The sequence below is a fragment of the Galeopterus variegatus genome, unplaced genomic scaffold (genome assembly GCF_000696425.1).
Source record: "Galeopterus variegatus unplaced genomic scaffold, G_variegatus-3.0.2 Scaffold5154, whole genome shotgun sequence".
Classification (NCBI taxonomy): domain Eukaryota; kingdom Metazoa; phylum Chordata; class Mammalia; order Dermoptera; family Cynocephalidae; genus Galeopterus; species Galeopterus variegatus.
Window position 1 is genome coordinate 55,864 of NW_007731265.1, and position 26,212 is coordinate 82,075.

Consider the following 26,212-nt stretch of genomic DNA (forward strand, 5'->3'; position numbering starts at 1 on the left):
CTGCACTGATATGGCCCTACCAGGTTTTAAGATGTTGAAATATTTTTGCGTTGACTGTTAATTAGCCATGTCCATAAGCCCCCATCCCAAGAGCCCTCCCTCCTGTCACTGACCCCTTGACCCAAGATTTCCCATGATCCAGCACCTGACTGGATGGTGCCTGACACAGGACAAGGCCTTGGGACAGGGCTACTGCAGTGTCTGTTCTGCCTGGATGATATGTGTGCTGATTAGCCTCTCCTCAGCTGCTCTCCCAGAAGCTCCAGAACAGCTTGTCCAGGGACATCCACCAACAGAGCACAGACAAGGCCCCGGCACCAGCCTCCAACAGCCTCCCCACCAATTTACCAGGCAGACGACTGAATGATGCACAGAAAGGACACTGGCTTGCCAGGACAGATGCTAGTGGAGTATTAAATTTAAATCAGCCACTGCCTCCTTTTTCTTTTACATATTCCCTACCCTTACCTCTGCCCTTAGAATGATTATTGAAACAGTGCACTTTCGAAAAACCAAGGTCCTATTTCCTCTCTTGGTTTCATCTTATTTGCCAACTTCAGGTAAGAAAGAATGCAGGAACAAGTATGTTGAATACAGGTACATCTAAACTTAACACAGAATTTCTGGAAAAAATACAAGACAGAATTGGGTAGAAATGAGGCCTGATATAACTATAACCTCAACATCTACAGAAATATTATTAGAGGAGCAATAAAAAAACTACTCAGCAATGACAGTATAATGCTGACACTGTCAACGTACTTACTAACACTCTGTTCCTCTGATATTTTTATTAAGATAGCTTTAGATCCTTAGGCTCAAGACAGAAGCAAACAAATGTACTCTACTGGCCAAGACTCATTTCAGTTCACATTTGTTAACTGGTGCACCTCCTCTGATCACAATCCAGTAGGAGGAAAGATAAAGACAGAGGATTCATTCTGCAAACCCCAGGGACAGGTAAGTTGTGACTGAGGAAAAGAAGAGCTTGAAGCACGTGGATGGAATAAAAGCTCTAATTAATATTTCCTATGTTCACTACATGAAATGTGGCAACTCTCTAGATTGAGATGACTAGCTTTAACAGGCTCATGTTACTGCTAACGTGCACTATACCATCATTTCCCTTAATATTTCCTATGTTCACTACATGAAATGTGGCAACTCTCTAGATTGAGATGACTAGCTTTTACAGGCTCATGTTACTGCTAACGTGCACTATACCATCATTTCCCCTTACTACTCCTTCAGCCCTGGAGATTTGTTGGGGGCTCCCTTCCCTGAAGTGCCAAGGACATGCTTGTAAGTCATTTTGCAATGGAAGGACATTACATCTCATGAGAGTCTCTACGCCCACCCTTCTCGATGTCCAAAGCCAGTTTCAGGACTGGGTGCTGCTGATTTGTGCTCTCTGCATCTCTCCAGGGCCTGGGAGCCCATCCTGGGGCTGGCTCACACCAGCTTCTTTCCTTCAGCTTCAAAGATCATTCTCAAGTCTCTTCTGCAAAAAACCCCTAAGTTCCCTCTGTACTTTGCTGTATCGATGTTGTGATTTCCCATTCCAAATTTCTTTTTTCTAGTTATCACCACCCCATATTCTTTTGATTGCCTAAAAAGAATACAGAAACGAAACCAGGTAGTCTAGAGTTCGGCACACTAGGATCTCAATGTCGGGCAAGAATTCACAGAGGCAGAAGGCTTGGAAGGTGGTTTTAGAGGAGAGACTGAGAGAGAGCGTACCAGGTTTGGGAGAGGTATCTTGGAAGAGAGAAAAAAGCAGCATTTCAGATGAACTTTCAAAGATGGATAAAATTCTGAAAAAAAGAATGTGGTGGGGAGGGATTTCTGCCAGAAGAAATGCATGAATCAATGGTCTGGGAGCAGGGGCATCCCTGGGGACAAGACAGTGCTAGCTAGCCCCGCAGGAGTGTGAAGGCAAAGAGCAAGCTAAGGGCCGAAGCAAAGACACATCCCTGGTGCTTTGTCATCAACACCCTGTCTGTCCTGTCACCAGGGGTCCCTGCCGTTATCACATCAACCCCTGGGGACAAGACAGTGCTAGCTAGCCCCGCAGGAGTGTGAAGGCAAAGAGCAAGCTAAGGTCGGGGGCCGAAGCAAAGACACATCCCTGGTGCTTTGTCATCAACACCCTGTCTGTCCTGTCACCAGGGGTCCCTGCCGTTATCACATCAACCCCCCCTGGGTTAATGGAAGCCGGCTGCCAAAAGCCTTCCAGGAATCTCCAAGTTGGGGAGAAAGGACAGAAGACTGTTTATGAACAAATCAACTTCAAAAATAAGAAAAAAGGTATATTTTTAAAGATAACAGAGTTATTGAATGCTGATTTATTTTCAGAGAAACACAAGATAACTGAAATAAGTTCCAGAAGGAGAGAACATACCTTGAACTACAAAGTGGAGTGTGGAGTAAAGGGGGAGGGAGAGGGAGGTTAGAGATAATTGGGTGGGGGATACAGGGTACAAACGCAATTTGTGGTAATGGGTATGCTGCCAGTACGAATCTAGCCCTCACACCATGGGCACGAGGGGTGACAATCAGCTTTGTATCTCAGAATATTCATAACCAATAAAAAAAAAAGAAAGAAGTACGACGCTTCTGCTCCAGCTTATCAAGGAGCCTTTAGAACAAATTTATTGTATGTTCTCGAATGGCTGGAAGAGAGGAGTGCAAATGAAAATGAATTTTCATGATGATGAATATGCTAATTACCCTGATTGATCATCACACATTGTATACGTATTGAAATATAACTCTGTGCCCCATAAATATGTACAATGGATACATGTCAATTAAAAAATAAACTATTTTTTTCAAAAAGAGGCCTCTCAGAGCAGTAGTCAGGCCTCAGGTCAGCACTGTTACATGTATGCCGTAAGAAAATCAGATGCAAGGACCAGACCTTCAATGGCCCTAACATGTGCTTATTACTTTAACCACATTCAAGATACCTAATTTCCCAAACTCTCAGGTAGGAAAAAAGATAGAAAACTTCAGAAAATGTAAAGAACAAAACTGAATCCCTTTCCCTTAGGCTGCCAATTTGTCTTTTCCACCACTTTCTCCCTTCCTAATAGTCCCTTCTCTAACCCAGGTGTTCTGAAACAGATGTGTTCATTAGATCACCTGTGGAGATTTAAAAACATACACGCTCAGGACAGTCCTGGGAGACTGTAATTCAGTAACTCTGGGGTAGAGCCCTGGTATCTGGTTTCAAAAACACCAAAACTCTACCCTCCCATTCATTCATTCATGTATTTCCTGAAAACCTACTTTGTGCCGAGCATTAAATGTATGCCCTCCTGTAGCTTGGAGGCTGGCAGAAAGATGGATAAATAACCTGCTACCAGCAGTTACTAGGCAGTGTACAAAGTATTATGAAAGAGAAGCTGGGGACAGAGCAAGCCCTGGGACTCAGGTGGAAGTGACCAAGCTCACCACATCTTCACCTGCCCTTCCCATCAGGCTCTTAACATGAGCATTTCCTGTCCTGCCACCTTAGAGGGGTTCAAACTTAGATTTGACTCATCTGGCAAACATTCAAATTTCTGATACCCAGTCTGCACTAAATCAAAACCTCTGGGGTGGGATCCAGGCATCTGTACTTTTTAAATTCTTTAGGAGATTCTGATAGGTAACCAAGGCTGGCAATAATTGTATTGAGTTAATTTCTCAGAGGAAAAAAATCCTGTCTCCCTTTTAAAGCATGCCTTCCTACCTCGCAATTTTGTGAAAGGGAAGGAAGAAACAATATAATGGTATAGAGAGGGTCGAGCTGCTCCCCTCAAAGAGGGAGAGTTTACTGTGGGGGAGGCAAGGATAATAACAACTTGGGGCAAATAAGCAAAATCTAACATTTGTTACCGCATGTCACGCACTCTACTGAGAGCTTTACTTATTCTCATTCATTTCACTCTGAGGTGTATATTATACTTAACCTACTTTTACCATTGAGGAATTTGAAGATTAGAGGATCATGTAATTTGCCCCAGTCACACTGCTAGTAATCTTCAAAGCCAAGATGAGTATCAGAGCGTCTGACCCCGGAGCCTCAGCTCGTCAGCACTTTGCTTAGAGATAAAATGGGGGCTACTTGGCCAACCTGTGGCTCACTTGGGAGAGCATGGTGCTGATGACACCAAGTCAAGGATTAAGATCCCCTTAACCAGTCATCTTTTAAAAAAAAGCATGGGGGCTACTTAACAGGACACATCCTCACTTTGAAAATCCTAATATAGTCCTACATGTTCAGCTAGTTCTTTTGTGCATTTTTTCCAAAGTGACTATTAGCTCAATAAAGTATTAGCTAACACCAGGGCTTGCATTTACATGACTTTTGCTGACTTATTTTTACATCTTTTATACACTTATTTAGATATTCATTCTTTGTATCATTACTAATTGTACCTACTAATTACTTAATATTTATTATTATGTCCCAAGCCTTTTACATTCATTGCTCCAGATCTTCACAAAAACTCTGCAAAGAACAAGGCTCAGAGAGGTTAAGTAACTTGCCCATGTTCACACAGTTAGGAAGTGACAGTATGGCCATCTGAACTCCAGAGGCCATGCTTTCTCTCTAACCTCAGGGGTGAACAGAGTCCCCAACAGAAAACTGGGGCCACACTCTGACTGCCAGAGAGAGTGTGGTGTCAGGCATTAGGGGAAGCATGGTCTCTGATTTTCTGTCTGGGTATCCCAAGGTTGAATTTGGAAAATATTTTTCTTCAGGAAGATTGTTAGGTTCTGTAAATTATTAATATTGTAACTGTACATAACATACAATTTTACATAGAAAAGGCTTTTTTGACCTGACCCAGAAACAAACCACCTTATAGATTATGAAATTAGGGTCAAAGTTCCAAACAACAGACTTAAAAACAAGTTTTTGGAACACGATGCAATTGTAGGTAGTGTTCTGCAGCAAAGGTTTTACATGAGTGCTTTTACCTACTCATGTTGGGCTGTTTCAGGATTAACCAATACCACAGCTTGTTTTCCCAGATTACATGACATATCAATTTGCAGCTGCATTTATAAAATTACAGTACAAAATCCAGAGAAACCTGTTTTTCAGAGATATTTTAATATTTTAAGAATGATCGGCATTGCAGCCAGGTTAGGACCTTCCTGCAACTATTAAATAACCTACCGTAAGTATGATATTCAAACAATCACAGCAACCTTATTTCAATCCCTTTCTGCAAACAGAAAACCAGATACAATGCCCATTCTTCACTGTTGATTTATATAGCAGTAGCCATTGACCTATTTTTCCACCTATAAAAATAGTCCTGAAAATCTTCTAATAATTCTAAAATAATAATAAAAGAACCTAAATCAAATATGAAACTCAAGAGCAAGTCAACCACAATAGGAAAATTAAAAAGCTGTTCACATTTTCCCTCCTTTCCTCTTCTTCCAAACTAAGTTTTCAAATTAGAAGTTTCCACATTAGATCAGGTGAAATTCTCAATGTCGGATATCTATTTAGCATTTGACTTTTCCTCTCTATCCTGGGACCTAGAGCACCCATTTTCAGAACAGCAGGTCAGAGATTAATCTGGTTTGGGGTTGTCATTGTTGTTTTATCTAAAATGGGAGGCGGGCAGAAGAGAAAAAGGCAGATTCCTGGGCATTTCCACACACCTACATCAGAACTTCTGGGACTGAGGTCCGGGATTCTGAATTTTCACAGGTTCCCAAAGTAATTATTTGCACATTAAAGTTGGAGATGGGCAAAGAGAAGACTCGGGCACTTGGGACCCGGGCCTTAGGCCTTATCAGTGCTATGACAGTTCACAGTGAGTCACAGACATCCTCAGGCTGACTTCTGTAAGAGGCAGCAGAGATGATGGTCCTCGTGCCCCTACGGTGTGGAGGGTCCTGACAGAGCAACGACTCTGGGACCCTACTCCGTGCTCCTCACGAGCGCGTCCGTGACTAGGAGCAAATCTACCTCCCGGGTCTCCTGCGTCTCGGAAAGGCCTCTGAGCCATGTGGGAAGAAGAGTGTGGCAGGCCTCTCATCCTAGGGCCAAACGGCACCCTTTGGGAGCTTTTTTCTTTCCTTTTTGTCTTTTCTCGTGTCCGGCAACGGATCGCAACCCTCAGTGTCGGGCCCGCACTGGACCGGGACCGGCAACGGGACCGCAACCTTCGGTGTTGCTCCTATACCTCGCTCAGCCAGTGAGTGGGAACCGGTCTGTATGTGGGATCCGAGCCCTCGGCGGGAGCGCCACCGCGCTCCTAAGCGGCGCACTGTAGCAGTGTGCCACCGGGGCGGCCCATGGGAGCTTTTTTCTTAGCATCAGCTTCCTCTCTCCTCCAGAAGCAGGAGAGTGTAGGGGGTGCACACAGCAAATGCCAACCTATGCGGTGGAGTCACAGTGGAGAATCCCAAACCGTTCCATTTGTACAAACACATGCATCATTTCAATGGCCTATATTCCAGGTATAAAATTTTATTGTAAAAAAAGTCCATTAAAAATACCTTCCATTTTTGGCTCTTCACATTGATCATTCAACCTCTATGGAATTTAAGAGAATTTGGCATACCATTAGGATGGTGGTACAAAGAATACATTTAGAAACAAAATCATCCAGGTCCCTCTAGCAAGGCCTGGGCCCTTTCCCTCTTCCAGTTTTCCTTTTGGTCTGCATGACCCAAGGCCAGGTGGCAGTTAAGTAGTGAGCCTGGACATGTGTGGATAGAATGGAGTTATTACAGCGCGCTGTCCTCAATGCAGGTAATCTTGCCTTTCCAAGTAACATTTGTCAATGTCTAGAGACATTTTTGTCACAACTGGAGGCGGGAAGAGGGCAGGAACATTGCTACTGGCATCTAGTGAATAGAGGCTTCCAAGAATCCCACAAACACAGGACAGCTACCACAACAAAGAACTACCCAGCCCCGAATGCCAATAGTGCTGAGGGTGAGAAACCCTGCTTTGCAGCCCCACTTCAGAGGTATGTGTGTAGTATGTCTGCTGGAGCAGGAGGGGATGCAGAATCAGAACCAAGACTGTTATCAACCCAAGACAGCAGAATCTGTCCTGACAGCCAGATTGACATCAGTCATCCTCCTTTCTCTCCCTCTTGGAGAGCAAGACACAATGGCATATCCTCTCTGTTTAGCAAAATACCAGCAGAGATGCTGGATGGCCTGGTTGGCTTCAGTCTTGCGCTCTTCGAGTTCCTCTATTCACACCTAGGCTTCAGGTGGGCTTTGGAGGGTTGAGTGCTAGAGGTACAATTGTCAGACTCTGAAGCTGTCCTTTTTTACTTCATGGCACACAGAAAAAATGAAAATATTCTACAGCACAGTGGGGTAAACTGACGAAGCAGCTCAAGACTGATCAGCCCTGAGGCTCCAGTCATACCAAGGGTGAAGAGATCAATATCCCATGCACATATGTTCCCTCTTCGAGGCACCCAGGCTGGGTGGAAGTACCAGAATGCTGGGAAAAAATTTAAAAAATGAATCAAGAATTTTTGTAGTAGTTACAATTAGTAGCGATTCTTTGCAACAACTGTCTGGGAAATTCTGATGGGTCTTCCCCACACCGCTATTTTTCCCCTCCTTGGTACACCTTAAAATACCTTCAGGTAATATAAATTCAATTAATTTATAAATTAACTTATAATTTAATATAATGCAGTGGAGACTACATATAATTCTTAAAGCCTCTAATGACTGATACAGCATTAACTGATACAGTATCACTGAAGTTAACAGACACTGTAGTTTGGGGATGAACTGTGGTTGTGATACAAAAACCTATTTGAACAGAACTTAAGAATTTTACTGTACTTGGGTTATAACAGGGGCCTAAGTGGAGAAGAGATCACAAATTAAGAAAGTTGATTTATTTTATGTTCTCTGAATTCGTTTTTCTCACTCAGACGAAACCAGGAAACAGAATGAATAGCATTACTGAAGGTTATGGCATGAACCACAAGAAAATGATCATCAAATATCTCTTCTCTCCCTTTCAAAACCAATTAGTTTTTTTTTTTTTTTTTTTAATTGTTGCAGGACCATTAAGAGGTCTTTTCTGCTTATACTTTCTAGAAAGTGGGGTGTCTGTTACAGATCTCTTTTCCCATTCTCCAGCTAAGAGATGCAGAAAATGATATTTATGCAGACACTCAACCCATATCAGTGAGGACAGAATTCTGAACACTCTGAGGCAGCACCCTTTCCAGTGGGTTGTCCACTAAGTTGTCCAGTGGGTTGTCCACTAAGTGCAGAGTTTGTTGCCGAAGCCCTCCAGGCTTAGTTCTGGGCGATGAGCATCAAGCGGTGCAGAAGGTCTATTCTGGAGCACTGGAACAGCGCATGGGCCAGCTTGCCCACCGTGGCCCCCTTGTTGCCCTCCCTCATCAGCCACTTTTGCAGCATCTGGTAAACCTTTTCATTTAGTCCGTCTCGCTCATAGTCATGGTCAATTTCATCAATCTGAGATTGAGTGAATCCCAGCTTACGAGCACAGCTTTTCCAGTGCCTTCCCAGATTGTCCCTAACGGGGTCCAGGTGTTTATCGGTCAAACTAGTGGTATTATCTGCCAAATGGAGAAGAGAAGGAGATATGAAGCCAAAATCCATTTGAAAATTCCAGCTTCCTGAATTGCTGAAAACCCTGAATAAAGTGAACACCAGAGACAGTGAGAAAGTAACTTCCTTGTTGCTCAGTCGTTGGCTTGTCAGGGATGCCTGCCTGACATGCCTGCTGGCCCATACGGAGTCTGTGTGTTAACCAGAAAAGGACATTCCTTTCCCCCAGCAGGTGCAGCCCCGAGCCACAGCTGATGGCTTTGTGGACAAAACCCCTATGTGGCTACTAGGGTATTCTGTCAACCTTAGCCAGCGGCCCTGTTTCTATGAGATCTTCCTGGATGTAAAGAGAAAAAACACCACTTTTGCTCCTTTTGGACATTCTCCACTCACATCTGGCCAGAGTCAAGGCTACCCAACTTGTGACCCCCCTCACTCAGCAGTTCACTTTCCTGTTACTTAATCAAGGAAATTAAGCATGAACTCACTCGGTTACAATGCCTTCCCCTGTCTTTCAAGGGATGAGGTATCTGCACTCTTCAAGGCCCATTTTCAGACCCATCTTTACCCTTACACCCCCCCAACTGCTGTCCCCTCTACTCCTATAGCCATAACCTCTTTCTATTGGTTCCTTCCCATTAGCCCTTCATAAACATAATTAGTAAAAGGAAACAAATAAAAATATAAAACCACCACAACAAACCAACCATATCCCTTGATCCTCATCCTACCTCAGTAAACGGAATATAGGGAAAAAGACATCTGGTTTTCCCCCCTCAACTCCTATTCTTTCCTCAGCTCACTGTAATGCACCTTCTCTTGCCTCCACTGGATATCAGCAGTCCAAGAACCTCCCAAGATATTTGTCAAATTTTGTCAGTACCTCTTTAGGAGAGGAACCCTGGGTTTCATTAGAAACCCTTGGTTCCTCAAAAGCTAAGCACCTCTGGCTAGGTATTTTAAAGACTATCCTTCAAATGGGTTAGACCAAGGTTTGGCAAACTATGGCCTATGGGCCAAATATGGCCCCCTGCCTGTTTTTGCAAATAAAGTTTTATTGGAATACAGCCATGCACATTCATGCACCTACTGTCTATGGCTATGCCTTTGCACTACAAGGACAGAGTTGAGTAGTTCCAAGAGAGACCTTAGGGCCAGCAAAGCCTAATATATTTTACTATCTGGCCCTTTTTAGAAAAAAATACTGCCAATTCCAGTGTTAATCAGAAAGCTGGGTTCTTAATCACATTGTTTTGGCCTTATGACTGTTTTTTCCAGACTTGTGCTTTAGGACTAATGTTATGAACCTGTTCTTAAGAGGAACCCTGTAAGAGACAGCTCTCTCGTTTTTATTACAGAAGTGCTGTTGAGGGCATAGTCTTTTACCTTTTACAGAATCCCCTTTGATGAGGACCTGAAGGAGCTGTTTCTCCCAGGTCTGAGTGGTAATACTGATGATGATGATGAAATTTTAACACTCTTATAAGTTCTTTACAGCACTTTACTCATTTAATTTTCACAACAAAACCATGAATTAGATACTGTGATTATCCCTATATTAAAAATAAATAAACTACAAAGGAATTATATGAAAATTGCAGAGACATTTTACAGATGAAACATGGGACAACTTTTGGGGGAGAAGAATCGAGAAATTTTAAGATCCCAACAAGTAAGAAAGTTCAAGGTTGCTAGACACTGGGTACTTCAAGGCATCTTACCAAAGATATCTTGGTACTTGGCTGGCTCTTCCTTCAAGTGCATGCATGCGTTGTCTTGTAGTGGTGAACTCATTCCTCCAATCTCCATATAATTATAGGCTCCAACCTGAACACCAGTGCTGTTGTATATGGTACAATTTATAGACTCTTCTGATTAGAGAGAAACACACAGGTAAGTACATCTAGATCAAGAGCAAGAGAAAAAGTACAGCATGGTAAAAGAGCAGGGCTTTATTCCAAATGTTTAAGTTAAATTAATTTATCCTATTCCATCCTTTAAAGTTTTCTTCTTTAAAATATGGCTAAACCACCTCACACCCATTAGGATGTATACTGTTAAAAACAAAAAACAAAATAGAAAATAACAAGTGTTCTTGAGGATGTGGAGAAGATGGAATCCTCATGCACTACTGGTGGGAATGTAAAATGGTATAGTCACTGTGAAAAACAGTACGGAGGTTCCTCCGAAAATTAAAAATAGAATTACCATATGATTCAGCAATCCCACTTCTGGGTATAGATTCAAAAGAACTGAAAGCAGGGTCATAAAAAAATATTTGTACACCAATGTTCATAGCAGCATTATTCACAATAGCCAAAAGGTGGAAGCTACCCAAATGTTCATTAATATTGACGGAAACCAAATGTCCATCAATAATAAATGGATAAACAAAATGTGCATCCATACAATGAAATATTATTCAGCCTTAAAAAGAATAAAATTCTGACACATGCAACACATGAATGAACTTTGAGGACATTATACTAAGTGAAATAAGCTAGACACGAAAGGACAGATACTGTGTGAGTCCACGTATGTGAGGTTCCTAGAGTCATCAGATTCACACAGACAGAAGTAGAATGGGGGTTGCCAGGGACCAGGGGGAGAGGGAATGGGGAATTAGTGTCTAATAAATATACAGAGTTTCAGAAGATAGAAAAGTTCTGAAGATGGACAGTGGTGATGGTTGCACAACAATGTGAATGTAGCACACATAAAAATGGTTAAAATGGTCAATTTATATTATGTGTATTTTACCATAATTTTAAAAAACATGGCTGCCACCAAGTCAGCAGTGGCAGTGGATGAAGAACACACTAAGGCTCAGCTCCACTTCCTAGCAGGATCCTACTCCCCAAACATCTGCTAAGGGACCTCACCTCTATGCAATAAACCCAAACCCGTCAGTCCAGCATGCAAAGCCAGCTATGGCTTTGCCGGGCCTCCCTCCGATCTTCCGTTCTCTCTCTCCTGCCTCGAGTCTCCAGTGTAGAGACTCTGCCACCAGCTTTCCCACTGATCCACTCATATGATGATCCTGCCTTTCTTCATCCCTCTGCCTGGACGTCATTCTCCCCACTTGTTCTCCCTACTGGCCAGTGTCTAACACAGGCCCAGCTCGGATTCTACCTCCTTCCATCAGCCTGCACCATAATCCTGGACTCAGCACTCTGCCCTCGGCTGTTCTGTGTCACTGTGGGGAACTGGGTGTCCTCATGATGACCCCCTAAGCTAAGGAGCCAAATGGGACAGACTGCTGAAGTAGCAGTGGCCAAGAGCACGGAAAGAGCTGATGCTGCAACCCTTCCTGGGAGGGCAGCATGCTGTGATTGTTTTGCCTAACCACGACATTTTGACCTAAGCTACGCTGTCAAGAACTGATGGTAACAGCGCCCGAGAAAAGATGGTTACACAAGAACTCTTCATGACCTCCAGCCCCACCCATTGTTTTTTGTTCTCTTGCACCTGTGAGTTTCTATAAAAGGAGCTTATTTCCCTCATTAAACGGGGCTTGATCAGACTTCTGTCTTGCTCCCTTCCTTTGCGTCTCTTGTCCTACCCACTCCCCCTTCCAGGTTCCATAGACAGACTCCCAATTCCCGCGGGTCAGGACATGTCACAGCACAAAAATACCCATTTTTGTATTCCTGTTACTCCCCAGCCCAGGACTTGGTGCTCAGTGACATTCATGCTGAGTTGAACTTGTCAAACATTAGTACTGTTACTAAAGAGCATTTAGCGCATCTTTGGAGGAGAAAGAAGATGGAAGAGAAGACAGCTCTGAGGAGGGAGGTAAATGAAATTTAGCTCTAGGTACATCAGTCAGCACACCTGGCCCTAAAGTAGGCAGCCCAGCTGGACCGGACACCTCTCTTGCTTTGTCGCATTTTCTCTATTGAAGCCAAGGAAACTAGGGTCCTCTCTACCGAAAGATGTGAGAAATGTACAGTGCACACACTCAGATCTGTGTATAATTCTGGGTGGTTCATGATTTGCTGAAACTGAGGTCTTTGGGATCCTAGGAAAGAATCCCTGGCTATAGTCTGTAAGATGGCTTCCAGCTCTAAAGGTTTTGTATTTTGTAAACGGTCTTTATTAGTAATAGTAATGATAGCGATAACATCAGCATTCTCAGGCACAATGCTAAACTGCCTTACCCCATTCAATCCTCATAGCTCACCATCTCCAGTTTACACTGACACTCTCTGCATTAACTAACAGCCTGTGTTAACACTCACTAACACAGAGGTTGTAAGAGAGCACGTGACTCAGTGCCAGGATTCTACCCTGCACCTCTCCTATCCAGAAGCTTGCGTGTTTTTCTTTGTTTGTTTTGACAGCTGGCTGCTACAGTGATCTGAACCCTTGACTTTGGTGTTCTAACCAACTGAGCTAACCAGCCAGCCCTAGAAGCCTGTGTTTTTTAATCAGTGCTTTCAGCTGCCTTCCTGCCCAAATCTGGCCACTAGAAAACCCACTAAAGTTGTACAATGGTGAAACCAATGTAATATTAGACACATGAGAGCTAGCAATGTGTGAGCTTTCAGATGTAACATTTTCATTTATAATTGAGGATGATGAACTGTGGAGAGGCAAAATGACTTGCCCAGAGACATGCAGATCATGAGTTGCACAAATAGGACTAGAACTGAGGTCTCTAAACTCAGTCCAATGAGCTTTCCTTTTCTAACCTCACCTAAAGATGTACACTAAATAAAAAGGAATGGAATCTGGAGCTATTTCATCAAAATGAAGAAGTATTTATTTTCCTTTTGTTCTTACTGGTTTAGACGCACATTTCTTATATGGCATGGGACACTAGAAAACTCACATTTGGTGCAAAGTTTGGGTTATTTTATGATAAAAGCAAGCCAAAAAATCAGTTAAATTTGCAATGATAAGCTCAACTCGTTCATTTACTAACTCAGTACTTTGCAGGATCATCTTTAGGGACAGAAACACAGATAAAATTCCATTAGTTATTGTAGATTCAAGTCCCCCCTTCACCACTGAGAGCATCTCTGAATCATTAAGGGTCTGGATCCCTGTATATCTGTCACCAGGTACCAGAGGGAGTGAGAACAGATTTCTGGTACCAAGTCAGTGTGCTTGGGTTACTCATGTAGAGAAAGGATCAAAAATGATGCAATAAAAATTGGTTTATGGTCTGTCTTCTGTCTACCAGGATTTACACTCCATGAGGAAAGAGACTCAGGCTGTTTGTTAACTGCTTTATCTCCAGGGCCTAGAAAACTGCCTGGCACAAAGTCGGAAGTACAACAAAAACATTTATTGAATTAATCATCAATGAATAAAATGATATAGCAACACTAATGAAAAATTTTATTCCCAGGCACAAAGGAAACAAAGGACATTTTCACTCAGACGATTATGTATGACTTGCATTCTGCTTAATGCCTAATCCAATATTTCACATACCATAGATCTTATAATAAAACCTGTGGAAAAAATCCAGAATGTTTCCACAGGAAGTTTTTGGAGAATTTGGCCTTTTGAAAGAAAATGTGACTAAGCTGTATGGTTCTCAAAGCGTCTCCCTAAGCTGACTTCAAGATTTCCATGACACAAGTATGGGTATCATTGACAGAGGTCATTCAAGTAGTTGAGATGGTGTTGGTAAGTATTATTTGAGACTGATGCTGGATATTAAATTAAATCACATCCACTCTAGACAGTCAGTAACTACTATCAACTATCTTTTACTCACCTAACAGAGATATGGGAATTTAAAGAAAATTTTAAAATACCCAATACTTATCTTTCACCTTCAGAAAACAGCCAGCAAGATAAAAGAATATAAATAGATATCTTCCCATTTATTAGAGACTGGGTATAATGGGACTATTATGCAATTCAGGTTAGAGCAGAAGATGCCTACCACTGATAAGGACCTGCTGCCCAACACCTGTGGGCGGTTGTGACGAATCATAGACCCAAACTGAAATATCCCAGACCGAGTGATCTGACAGAGACCATTCCACGGTGGCAAGTGACACCTGGCAGATGAAGTCTCAGAAGTTGCCCTTTGTCCTCATCATAGTGTGCAGACTACGACAGAGCTAATGGCTGCTCTATTTTTTGAAAAATAAAAAAAGGTAAGATTGTGACTATTAAAGATCTGCTCACCTGTTGGTGACATGGAGCTGAATTGGAAGGTGGGCATGTTCCCCACTAGGTTGGTCTCGGGCACTGGAGTTTTATACAGACTAGGCACATGGCTTGGACTTGACCCATACCAACCTCTTGAACCTGCTGCTCCTGGATCCACTGGTCTTGTTCCAAAACCATACGGACCATATAACCCATTGTTCCAGTATGGCACTTGGGGCTGGCTGGTCAGCCCCGCTGGCTGCTGTAGTGTACCACCATGACTGGCTGCGCTGGGATAGGCAAGGCCTTTTACCCCTGCATTCTGAACATTCTCACAAGGTCTCTGCTGGGCAAAAGGGTCATGGGAGACCCTTCGCCTCCTTTCCTCCTCTCTGTAATAAGCCACATTTTGACTGGGCTGCTGTTTCATCTGCCTGTCCATGCGGCTGCCAAAAAGATGGTAGTTGGCTTCCTCCTGGAGTTTATTCTGCAGGATGGGCTCACTCTCTTCTTGCTGGTGCTCTAGGGAGGGAGAAAACCAGGACTCCTCCACGGGACCCATCCCAAGTCCCTGGGAACTGTGCAGTGAGCTTGGCTGTTCTGTGGCTGTGGAGAAATGATCAACATTGGAATGGGTTTCATGAAACATTGAAAAGTAAAATAAAACCTGAGCACCAGCACCAATCTGTGATTATCAGAGTAACACAGCAAAAACAAGTAAGGGACAATCTAAAAGCATTTACTAGGTGGTCCTCTTCCTACAACTTTTATGGATAATAAGTGGGAGCTCCTGGCTGACAGCAAGAGAGCACTAGAGAAATTATAACAAGCCAGAAAAGTGGGTTTCACAGGAATGACCAAAGAAGAAAGGGACTTGGGTTGGAGCAGAGAAGGTGGTTGTTTCCTTGGAGCAATTTGGGGTGGAAAGTAAGAACAGCAACAGCTCTGTGCTAGCTCTGTGCTAGCACTTCCCATGGGTTCTTTCATTCTTCAAAAGCCCTATAAGCACAGGAGCAACTACTATCATAATTTGACGGATGAGGTTTAGAATGGGTTAATTTGCCCCAGGTCAGACAGCTAATAAGTGGCTTCAATATCCTATACTCTGCCTTTCCTTTTATTATAATGAAAAAAGTATTCTGCTTGAATCTGAGAGACGCCTCTCTGCTTGTGCTCCAGATCTAGTCACCTCCGACCTTCTCAAGGACTTTGCTCCCATGTATGTCCCCTTTTTCCTGAACTGTCACTTTCTCCTTATCAGATATATTAGACCTCTTATTTTCAGGACAGTCTATGATTTTGGTGAGCATACTGATGCTTAGTATTTCAAACACATGTAATTTGACTCCCAAATACTATTATAAACTCCTTTAAGGCAGGAATATATTATAATAATATATAATTTTATAGTTTCTTCTGTTTCCCATATGGTCTTGAATAGTATTTAGAGAGTAGATGGAATGAAAGAGCAAACAAATAAATTCATAAATAGATTTCGACCAAGGTGTAAGTTACCTGAATTTGACCTGCTTGGAGGTGATGCCACGCAATCCATTTGGAGAGACTGCATTCTCTTCACGACTGCATCTTGGTCCGGATACTCTTTCTATTTTTAAGAGCATAAATACACATTTTAGTAAACAGCAGAAAATATTCAGTCCTAGGATATTTTTATGAGAAGAATAAATATTTTCAAAAGGTAGAAATTTCACGCAGATCTTACTAGTAAATATTAAAAATCAAACAAACACATTTTTCCCAAATAGCCAAAACAATCTTGAAAAAGGTGAACAAAAAAGTTGGGAGAATCACACTTCCTGATTTCAAAACTTACTACAAAGCTACAGTAATCAAAACAGTGTGGTACTGGCATAAAGACAGACACATCAATGGAACAGGACAGAGAACCCAGAAATAAACCCTCCCATATATGGTCAATTGATTTTAGACAAAGTTGTCAAGGCCATTCAATGGGAAAAACTGGATATACAATTACAAAATAATAAAGTTAAATCCTTACCTTATAACCATATACAAAAATCAACTTAAAATGGATCAAAGACCTAAACTTAAGAGCTAAAACTTTTAGAAGAAAATATAAGGAAAAAGCTTCATGACATTGGTCTTAGCAATGATTTCGTAAATATGACACCAAAAGCACAGGCAACAAAAGTAAAAATAGATAAACTGGACTACATCAAAATTAAAACCTTCTGTGCATTAAAGAACACTACCCAAGAAAGTAAAAAGACAACCCACAGAACGGGAAGAAACATTTGCAAATCATATATACCTGATAAGGAATGACTATACAGAATATATAAAGAACTCCTACAACTAAACAACAACAACAAAAAACCCCAGTTCAAAAATGGGCAAGGACTTGAATAGAAATTTCTCCAGGGCTGGGTGGTTACTCAATTGGTTAGAGTGTGGTATTTTAACACAAAGGTCAAGGGTACAGATCCCTGTACTGAACAGCTGCCAAAAAAAAATATTTTTTTTCTCCAAAGAAGATATTTTCTCAAAAAATACAATAATGTACTTAAGAAGTATTAATCCATTACCTATTTGTTTCTTGATCTATAGTATTTATTTAATTAAAAAATGTTAAGTATATATATTTTTTATACTGGCATGATTATATCTACAGAGTTCAATAAAAAATATTAACTGAAAAAAAATGGTATATTTCTTCATTTATTTTTAAGTGTTGCTTTATGTCTATTAATAAAGGTTTATTTACACTTTCAAAATTACTTATCTTTTGTAAGATTTATTGCTACCAATTAATTTTTATGCTTTTCTAAATGATATCTTCTTAAAACTTTCATTTGCTATTTGTGGAAGATACACAAGATATAATAGATTTTTATATGTTGATTTTGTAACTGGATAAACATTATTATTGATCAAAAATATTCTTTTGAGTTTTCTATGTGCATATCTTATCACTTCCAAATAATGACAGTTTTGTTTCTTCTTTTCCAATCCTTCCTGTCTTCTTTCTTTCTCTTCCTCTACTGAAATAGTTAGGGTCTCCAGTACCATGCTGGCCAGAAATGGTGGTGGTGAGCATGCTTGTCTTGCATCTTATCTCAAAGAAAAGCTGTTAACATTTTTCTCATAAGTGTAATGTTTGCTATGGCTGTTTCAAGAAACCTTATTATCAGATAAAAAGTTTCTCTTTTCTGGGTTGGTAGTATTTTTAATCATGAATAAATACTGCATTTTATCAACTGATTTTTTTGCATCTACTGAAAAGACACTTTTTCCTCCTTTGTTAAGATAATGTAATGAATTTAAATGACAGATTTTCCTAAAGTTAAACTAACTTTGCATTCTTAGAATAGATCCAACTTGGTTTTAGTCCATTGATGGATTCAGTTTATATTTTATTTAGAATTTCTGCATCCATACTATTAAGTGAGATTGGCCTGTAATTTTCCTTTCTTGTACCTTCGTTTTCAGGTTTGAAAATCAATGTTATGCTAGCATAAAATAAGTTTGAGAGAGTTTTCTCTTCTCGATTATCTGGACAAATTCATATAAGATTGAAATAATTTCTTCATTGAATATTTGGTAGAAATCACTGATGAAGGTATCTGGTTTTAGGTTTTTAAAATTTTTTTTCCTGTAGGAAAATTTTTGATCCCTGATTCAATCTCTTTTAATAGTTACAGGAATATTCAGGTTTTATATCTCTATTTGAGTCAGTTTTGCTAAGTTAAACTTTTTTCCTAGAAATTTGTCCATTTTATCTAAATTTTAAAATTTAAATGAGCTAAAAGTTGTTCATAACATCCTCTTAGTACCACTTGATGTTTGTACGCCCTGTAGTGATGCCTCCTTATTCATTATTTCAATCTTGTCTCTATTTTTCTTGATCAGTCTTAATTAGTCTTAATTAGTCAATTTAGAATGTTAATTAGAATCAACATTTAGCTTTTTTGACCCTCTATTAGCTCTTTTCTATGTCACTAGTTTATGCTTTTTCACTTATATTGACTTCTTCCTATTTTTCTCTAGATTTATTTTGCTATCTTCTTCAAATAATTACTTGGCTAATTAATTTGCAGTGTTTCTTCTTTTCTAATACATATATTTAAGACTATACTTCTAAATACTCCTTTTAAAGTTCATTTTACAATTTTTAAAAGGTAGTGTTTTTGTTAGCCATCAGTTCAAATCCATTGTGATTTCTTTTTTTGACCCAGTGGTATTTAAAAGTCTATTTCTCAGGCTGACTAGTTAGCTCAGTTGGTGAAAGTGTAGTGTTTTCACACCAAGGTCAAGGGTTTCAATCCCCATAGTGGCCAGCCATTTTAAAAAAAAAAAAAAAGTGTATTTCTTAACTTCTAACCACACGGGATTTTCTAATTATATCTTTTTATTAATTTCTAGTATAACTGAAATATAGTCGGAGAACATGCTTTATATGATTATAATCCTTTTAAACTAGTTGAGACTTGCTTTATTTCCCAGTACATGGTCAATTTTTGAAAATGGTCTGTATGTTCTTGAAAAGCCTTTAAAGTAGGTATTTTGTAGTTATCAGGTGCAGTGTTTTACGTTTCCATGAGATCAAGCGTGTTAATCATATTCTTCAAATCTCTTATATCCTTATGGTTTTGTTTTTTGTCTCTTTGTTTTGTCAATTAAAGAGAGATTTGTATTAAAATCTCCAACTATGACTGTAGATTTGTCTATTCCTCTTGGAGCTCTGTCAATTTTTGCTTTGTATATTTTGAGGCTATGTTATTAAAGGTATAACCATATTTAAAGTTGTTATATTTTCCTGGTGAACTGAAACTTTTGTCATTATAAAATAGTTCTGATCTCTCAAAAGTCTGGCAATTATTGACTATCTGATTTTTTTCTTTTTTGTATTTTAAAATCTCGGTTTGCTTGACTGTTTTACTTATTGTAGTCACCTTTTCATGATTATGAGGGTACGTTGCTGAAATAGTTATGGCAGTAGCTTGATTCTTGAGTGTGTACATGGAGGAGGTCTCTGTTCCTCTTAGTTGGTTAGTTGGTAACTCAGCTTTGACATACCTCTCTGACCCCAGACATCAAACTTACTGCTTGCCTCAGGCTGCCATCTATTGCTTAGCACAAGGCAAGAAGGTAGAGGAGCCAACTTTCTTAGATAGCAGAAATGTGGCTCCCCAAAACTCTCCCTGTAAATGTCCATGCTGTTAATTTCCATAGTCAAGGTGATCATGCTGTTACTTCCATACACTGACCCAAGACTTGCTCCTCCAGTAATTCTTTCTCAGAATTATATTTCCAGTTAGCATTTTTTTCCTGTTATTTATCTCAGAAGATATAATTCTGTTGTTTTTCTATTTTTCAAGAATTCGTCAAAATGACTGATCTTCTTATGATACTTCCCATTCCTTTTCAGTGACACTGTGCTTTTGTTTTCATATTGCTATATATATTTACTCTCATTTCATGAGTTTTGATGGGGGACTGGGTACGGTATGCCAATGTGATAATATCTGCAAACAATCGATAATTTTGTTTTATGTGTTCACCAAGTTACCTCACCTTAAATCTCAGTAACAAATTATATTGCTTTAGTTCTCATGATTGATAATACATGTTATGGTATATTAACATTCTGAGCATCTGCTGTATTACCTACCTTTAAACTCTTCACATCTTCCTCTACATTTTCATTTAATTGACTTAAATAAAAAGGCATAAATTCTTCTTCAATGCCTATATAAAAAAATAGTACCATAAATTTCTTAAGTATTTTCTAAAATAAAATTTAAATATTAGCAAATATTTGAATTACTTACCTTAATATATGGGCAAAGCAGTAAAATAAAAAATTAAGCTCCATGAAGTGACTAACAAGACTAATAATCAGGAATACAGAGCAAGGGACAGGATAACACTGGAAACCTAGGGCTCTTTCCTAATAGCATGTAATTTCTCTGGCTGTAGTACAAAGCCCTGCCTGATGTAAGTTAATCTCCAAGTGAACAAGGATGGGTGAACTCCATGTTTCCATTCTTCTGGCATCAAATTTATTACTGGATGGGATACTCAGAGTAAGGATTTGTTATAAAGGGTTATAGCTGCTAGCCTTAAAAGAAAATTCAAACCTCCAGTTCTAGAAAGATGGAGTGGACATACTTTTCCTTATCCTTCCTGTTAAGTACAACAAAAAGCCCTAGATGTTATTTATAAAACAAGCATATGGCAACCAGAAAAGGAGGAAACAGGAAGGCAGACCAGCTGGGGACCCTGGGATCTGAGGAAGCACACAGCAGTGAGTTTTTTAGATTTTCTCTTTGCCTCATATATCCCAGACTTGGTGCTGAAAAGCTGGCAACCAAGAATCATCAATGCACCCAGACAGAAAGAGCGCCAACAAAAGTTTTCTCTTTTTAGCCAGAGGACTAAGCAAGGGGCATCCTACCATGACAGAAAACCTTCAGTCAGTAACCACTCTACTCTAGGCAAGCACCACAGAAAAAGACTGTGGCTCCACCTCCACTCACACCAGCTAAGGCCAAGCGGAGAACTAGACTCCCAACCTCATGAGACAGTAACAAAGTGCCCCAACACCCCCACCAGAGTGATGTCAAAGAGGGCCAAACAGGAAGACAGAACTTTCCTGCCTACCAGCTGATAATGAACCCCTCCATCTGCAGACCACAAGGGTATCAGTAGACCACAAGGGAAGCCTGGATTTGTACCCCAAATGGCAGTAACAAGAAATTCCTTTCCACCCCACTGGAGAAGTGTGAGAGGAGGCCTAGTGGAGAGGCAGGACTTTCACCATTGTCCAGTGAAATGAAACACACCTTCATCTCAATGTCAGTGGAGACCACGTGGTCTCTGTTAGAACTCCCACCCCTCACCAGTTGTAAAGAGGAGTCCCTCCACCTTGGGTGTTGATGGGAGTCAAGTGGAGAACTTGGACTTCTACCTCCACCAGGCACTAACAAGGTAGTGACCACCTTTTCCTTGCCAGAGCAATATAAGAAAAGTTCAGCTAAAAGAGAAGGCTGAAAGGGCCGGCCCGGTGGCACACTGCTACAGTGCGCCGCTTGGGAGCACGGCGGCGCTCCCGCTGAGGGTTCGGATCCCACATACAGACCAGCCGCTCACTGGCTGAGCGAGGTGCGGGCACAACACTGAGGATTGCGATCCCGTTGCTATCGGATCCCACATACAGACCAGCCGCTCACTGGCTGAGCGAGGTGCGGGCGCAACACTGAGGATTGCGATCCCGTTGCTAGTCCCGGTCTGGTACAGGCGCGACACTGAGGGTTGCGATCTGTTGCCGGTCATGAAAAAAGACAAAAAGGAAAAAAAAATAAAAAAGAGAAGGCTGAAAGAAGATCTGGAATCTTATAACATAGGAAGAAAATGGATAAGTTTCAGTAGAAAAATCACTCATTATACTAAGAACTGGAGAGATCCCAAATTGAATGAAAAAAGACAATCAACAGATGTCAACCGAGATGACAGAGATGTTAGAATTACCTGTCAAAGATTTTAAAACAACCATGATAAAAATGGTTCAATGAGTTACAAACCTGCCTGAAACAAATGAAAAAACAAAGTCTCAGCAAAGAAAGAGAATATAAATTTTAGAGCTGAAAAATACAATAACAAAAGTAAAAAGCTCTGTAAACAGGCTTAGGAGCAGAACGGAGGGGAACAAGAAAAATGAATGAACTGGAAGACAGAATAATGGAAATTACCCAATCTGAATGAGAGAAAATTAACTGAGAAAAAGAATGTACAAAGCCTCAGGGATCTGTGGGACTGTAACAAAATATCTAGTATTTATGTTATCAGAGTTCCAGAAGGAGAGGAAAACAAGTATGGAGCTGAAAATACTCAGAAATAATGGCTGAAAACTTCACAAATATGACAAGAGACTTTAACCTACAAATTCAAGAAGCTTAGTAAAACCCAAACAGAATAAACCAAAAGAAATCCACACCAAGACAAATAATAACCAAACCTCTGAAAAATAAAGACAAGAAAATAAACCTTAAAAGCAGCTAGAGAAAAATAACACCTTACCTATAAGGGGGAAAAGAACAATTAGAATGACAGAGAATTTCTCGATCGAACCATGGAGGCCTGAAGAAAGTAGCACAATATTTTTCAAGTGCTGAAAAAAAAAAAAAAGAACTGTCAATCCAGAATCCTACAACCAGGAAAAATATCCCTTAGAAATTAAGGAGAGACCAAGATATTCTCAGAGAAAAACTTAAGAGAATTTGTTGACATCAGACATACTAAAACAATGCCTAAAGATAGTTCTCTAAACAGAAAGGAAACAATAGTAGAAGACACCTTAGAAAATCAGGAAGAAAGAACATGTATGGTATAATAAAAAATAAATATTTAGTCTTTGTTCCTGTTTTGGTTCATGGCAGGAAGCTCCTAAAATCCTTGGAATGTCCTTGGTGACAGGAGTGTCTTTGGGGAGAGAGAATGAGACAGCTTTAGAATAGGGGCTGGTCACCAAAGAGACCAAGCCATGATTAGAGGGTTGAAACTTTCAGCATCACCCCTTGACCTCCAGGGAGTAGAGAGGGACCAAAGATTAAGTTCAATCACCAATGATCAATGATTTAATCAATCACGTCTTCGTAACAAAGCTTCCATAAAAACTCCTCAATGGTGGGGTTTAGAGAACTTCGGCATTGGAGAACACACAGAAGTGCTAAGAAGGTGGCGTGCCTGGAGAGGGCATGGCATATTGCACACGTACCACTTCTCATACCTTGATTTATGCATCTCTTCCATTAGGCTGTTTCCGAGTTTTGTCCATTATAAAAAATGGATAAATGCAAATAAAATGTTTTCCTGAGTTCTGAGAGTCTCTCTAATGAACTACCAAACCTGAGGGGGGGTTGTGGGAATACCCAAATTTGTAGTCAGCTGGGCAGAAGTGTGAGTAGCCTGGGTACCCTATTTGCAGCTGGTGTCTGAAGTGGGGACAGTCTTATGGGACTCAGCCCTTAACCCTGCAGAGTCTGTTGATAACTCTGGGTAGTTAGTGTCAGAATGGAATTGGATTTTAGGACACCTAGATGGTGACACATTTGGTATCAGAAAAGACATGACAACACAGTAATAAAAAACATGGGTATATACAATAGGCATTCTTTCTGCTCTTGAGTTTTCTAAACTATGATAGTTGAAGCAAAACTGTAACATTGTCTGATGTGTTCTAAAATGTATATAGAGGAAATATTTAAGGCAATCATATACAGAACATAGTAAGGGGAAGTAAAGAAAGGTAAGATTTCTACACTTCACTCAAACTGGTAAAATGATGACATCAGTAGACTTTGGTAAATTACGTATAGATAATGGAACACCTAGAGTATCCATTTAAAAAAACTAAACAAAGAGATACACTCAAAAACAGTACAGATGAATCAAAACAGAATTCTCAAAAATGTTCAAGAACCTACAGGAAGGCAGGAAAAAGGAAACAGAGAAGTGAAAAGCAGAAAACAGAAACAAACAGAAAACAAAATAAAATGGCAGATGAGGACTCTAATATACCCTGTATATAATAATTACATTAAATGTAAATGGCTTAAAATCACCAATTAAAAGACAGAGACTGGCAGATGAGATTTAAAAACATGACCCAACTGTATGCTGTCACAAGAAACTCACTGTACATATAATGATATAGGCAGCTTAAAGTAAAAAGATGGGAAAATATATATCTGTAAACATTAATCAAAGAAAACCAGTTTGGCTGTATTAATATTCAATAAAGTAGACTTTGTAACAAAGAAAATTGCCAGACACAGAAAGAAACATTTATATAATTATATATTTAGATTTATATAATCAATCCACCAAGAAGACATAGCAATCTGAAAAGTGCATGCACCAAACAATAGATGCAAAATGTGTAAAGAAAAAGATGAGAGGACTAAAAGCAGAAATAGAAAAATTCACAATTATAGCTAGAGACTTGAACGTCCCTCTTTCAACAACTGAAAGAACAACTAGACAGAAAATCACCAAATAAAAACTCAACACCGCCAGCAACAAAAAAGTAATTGAGATTTATGTAAAATTCTTGAAATGAAAATATTACAAAAATGGAGAAGAGATTAGCGGTTGCCCAAGGTGAAAGAGGGAGTGGGGACAGGAGGGAAGTGTGTGTGGCTACACAGGGTGCCACACACTGATGGAAATGCTCTGTATCTGACTATGTCAATGTCCATCTCCTGGTTGTGATATTGTCTACAGTTTTGCCAGAAGTTACCTTTGGGGGAAAGTGAACAAAGGGTACATTGGGTCTTTTCGTAGTATTTCTTATAACTGCATATGACTTTATAACTACCTCAAAATAAGGACTTTTAATTTTTAAAAGTGAAAAAGACATGGAGAAGAGAATAAAGCAAGCCAGGAGAAGGTTAAGGCTGATTGAGCGCACAAGAAAATGGGCTACTAGATCAAAGTGCTCCTCTAATACTTTGGTGGTAGAGGTGGGCAGGGCTTTAATTCTGTTTTGTCATAGCAGAAATATGAGGGCAAAATTCTTTGTAGGCTCCTTAGTCCCTGCCTACTATATCTTTTTTCCTCACCTGATTTACTTCTTTCCTTTGCCCCACTCCACAAGATCCTAGGTAATATCGGGGAGTGGGAAGAGGCCTGAGGATGTGGCAAAGACCCATGTCCCTCTCTTGCTCCCTCTTTTACAAGGCCAAACTAAATGACAAGACACATTTCTAAGCATGTCAGCTAAATGAGGGGAGGGAAAAATGGTCAAAGAAGCTAAGAATCAAGAAGTCTGGCGGAAGCAAACCAGGTGTCCACAGATGGATGGATAAACAAAATGTGGTGGATACATACAACGGAATATTATTCAGCCATAAGAAGGAAGGAAATTCTGACACATGCTACAAAATGGATGAACTCTGAAAACACTGTGCTAAGTGAAATATACCAGACACAAAACGACAAATACTGTACACTTCCACTTTTATGAGGTACCTAGAATAGGTAAATTCACAGAAACAGAAAGTAGAATGGTGGTTACCAGAGGCTGGGAGGAGGGGGGAATAGGGAGTTAGTGTTTCGTGGTTACAGAGTTTCAATTTTGAAAGATAAAAAGTTATAGAGATGGATAGTGGTGATAGTTGCAAAACAATGTGAATGTACTTAATACCACTGAACTGTACACTTAAAAATGGTTAAGATGTTAAGTTTGATATTACGTATATTTTAACACAATAGAAAACATTAGCTATGAAAAAAAAGAGAAACAAGGTCTCATACGCCTTCATGCTTTTGAGAGAAATAATATCTTTCTGTTGAACAAGATGTTTGAAATCTAGAAAACCAGTTTGAAATCACAAGTAAAATGAAACTCACTTTTCTCAAGACTCAAACCAAGTTACTGACAACATCTTACTAGAAAACTAATCACATAGGATACATTCTTTTTTTGTGTGTGTGTGTCCGGCAATGGATCGCAACCCTCAGTGTCGCGCCCGTACCG

The 26,212-nt window shown here is 40.1% G+C and overlaps 1 protein-coding gene across 3 annotated transcripts in view; it reads right to left on the reverse strand.

The window, feature by feature from the left end:
• Positions 1-6,464: 6,464 nt before the first annotated feature.
• The window catches only part of RIPK1 (receptor (TNFRSF)-interacting serine-threonine kinase 1), a 28,428-nt gene continuing 8,680 nt past the window's right edge, over positions 6,465-26,212 (reverse strand). For 2 of the 3 annotated variants that reach the window (XM_008589008.1, XM_008589007.1), the window contains exons 6-10: positions 20,345-20,421; positions 16,207-16,297; positions 14,728-15,297; positions 10,299-10,448; positions 6,465-8,585 (exon numbers count right to left, since the gene is read on the reverse strand). In XM_008589008.1, the coding sequence (XP_008587230.1) occupies positions 8,299-8,585; positions 10,299-10,448; positions 14,728-15,297; positions 16,207-16,297; positions 20,345-20,421 (1,175 nt within the window). In that variant the 3' untranslated portion in view covers positions 6,465-8,298. The remainder of the gene's footprint in view (positions 8,586-10,298; positions 10,449-14,727; positions 15,298-16,206; positions 16,298-20,344; positions 20,422-26,212) is intronic. The other variant, XR_551715.1, reaches the window with a different exon arrangement.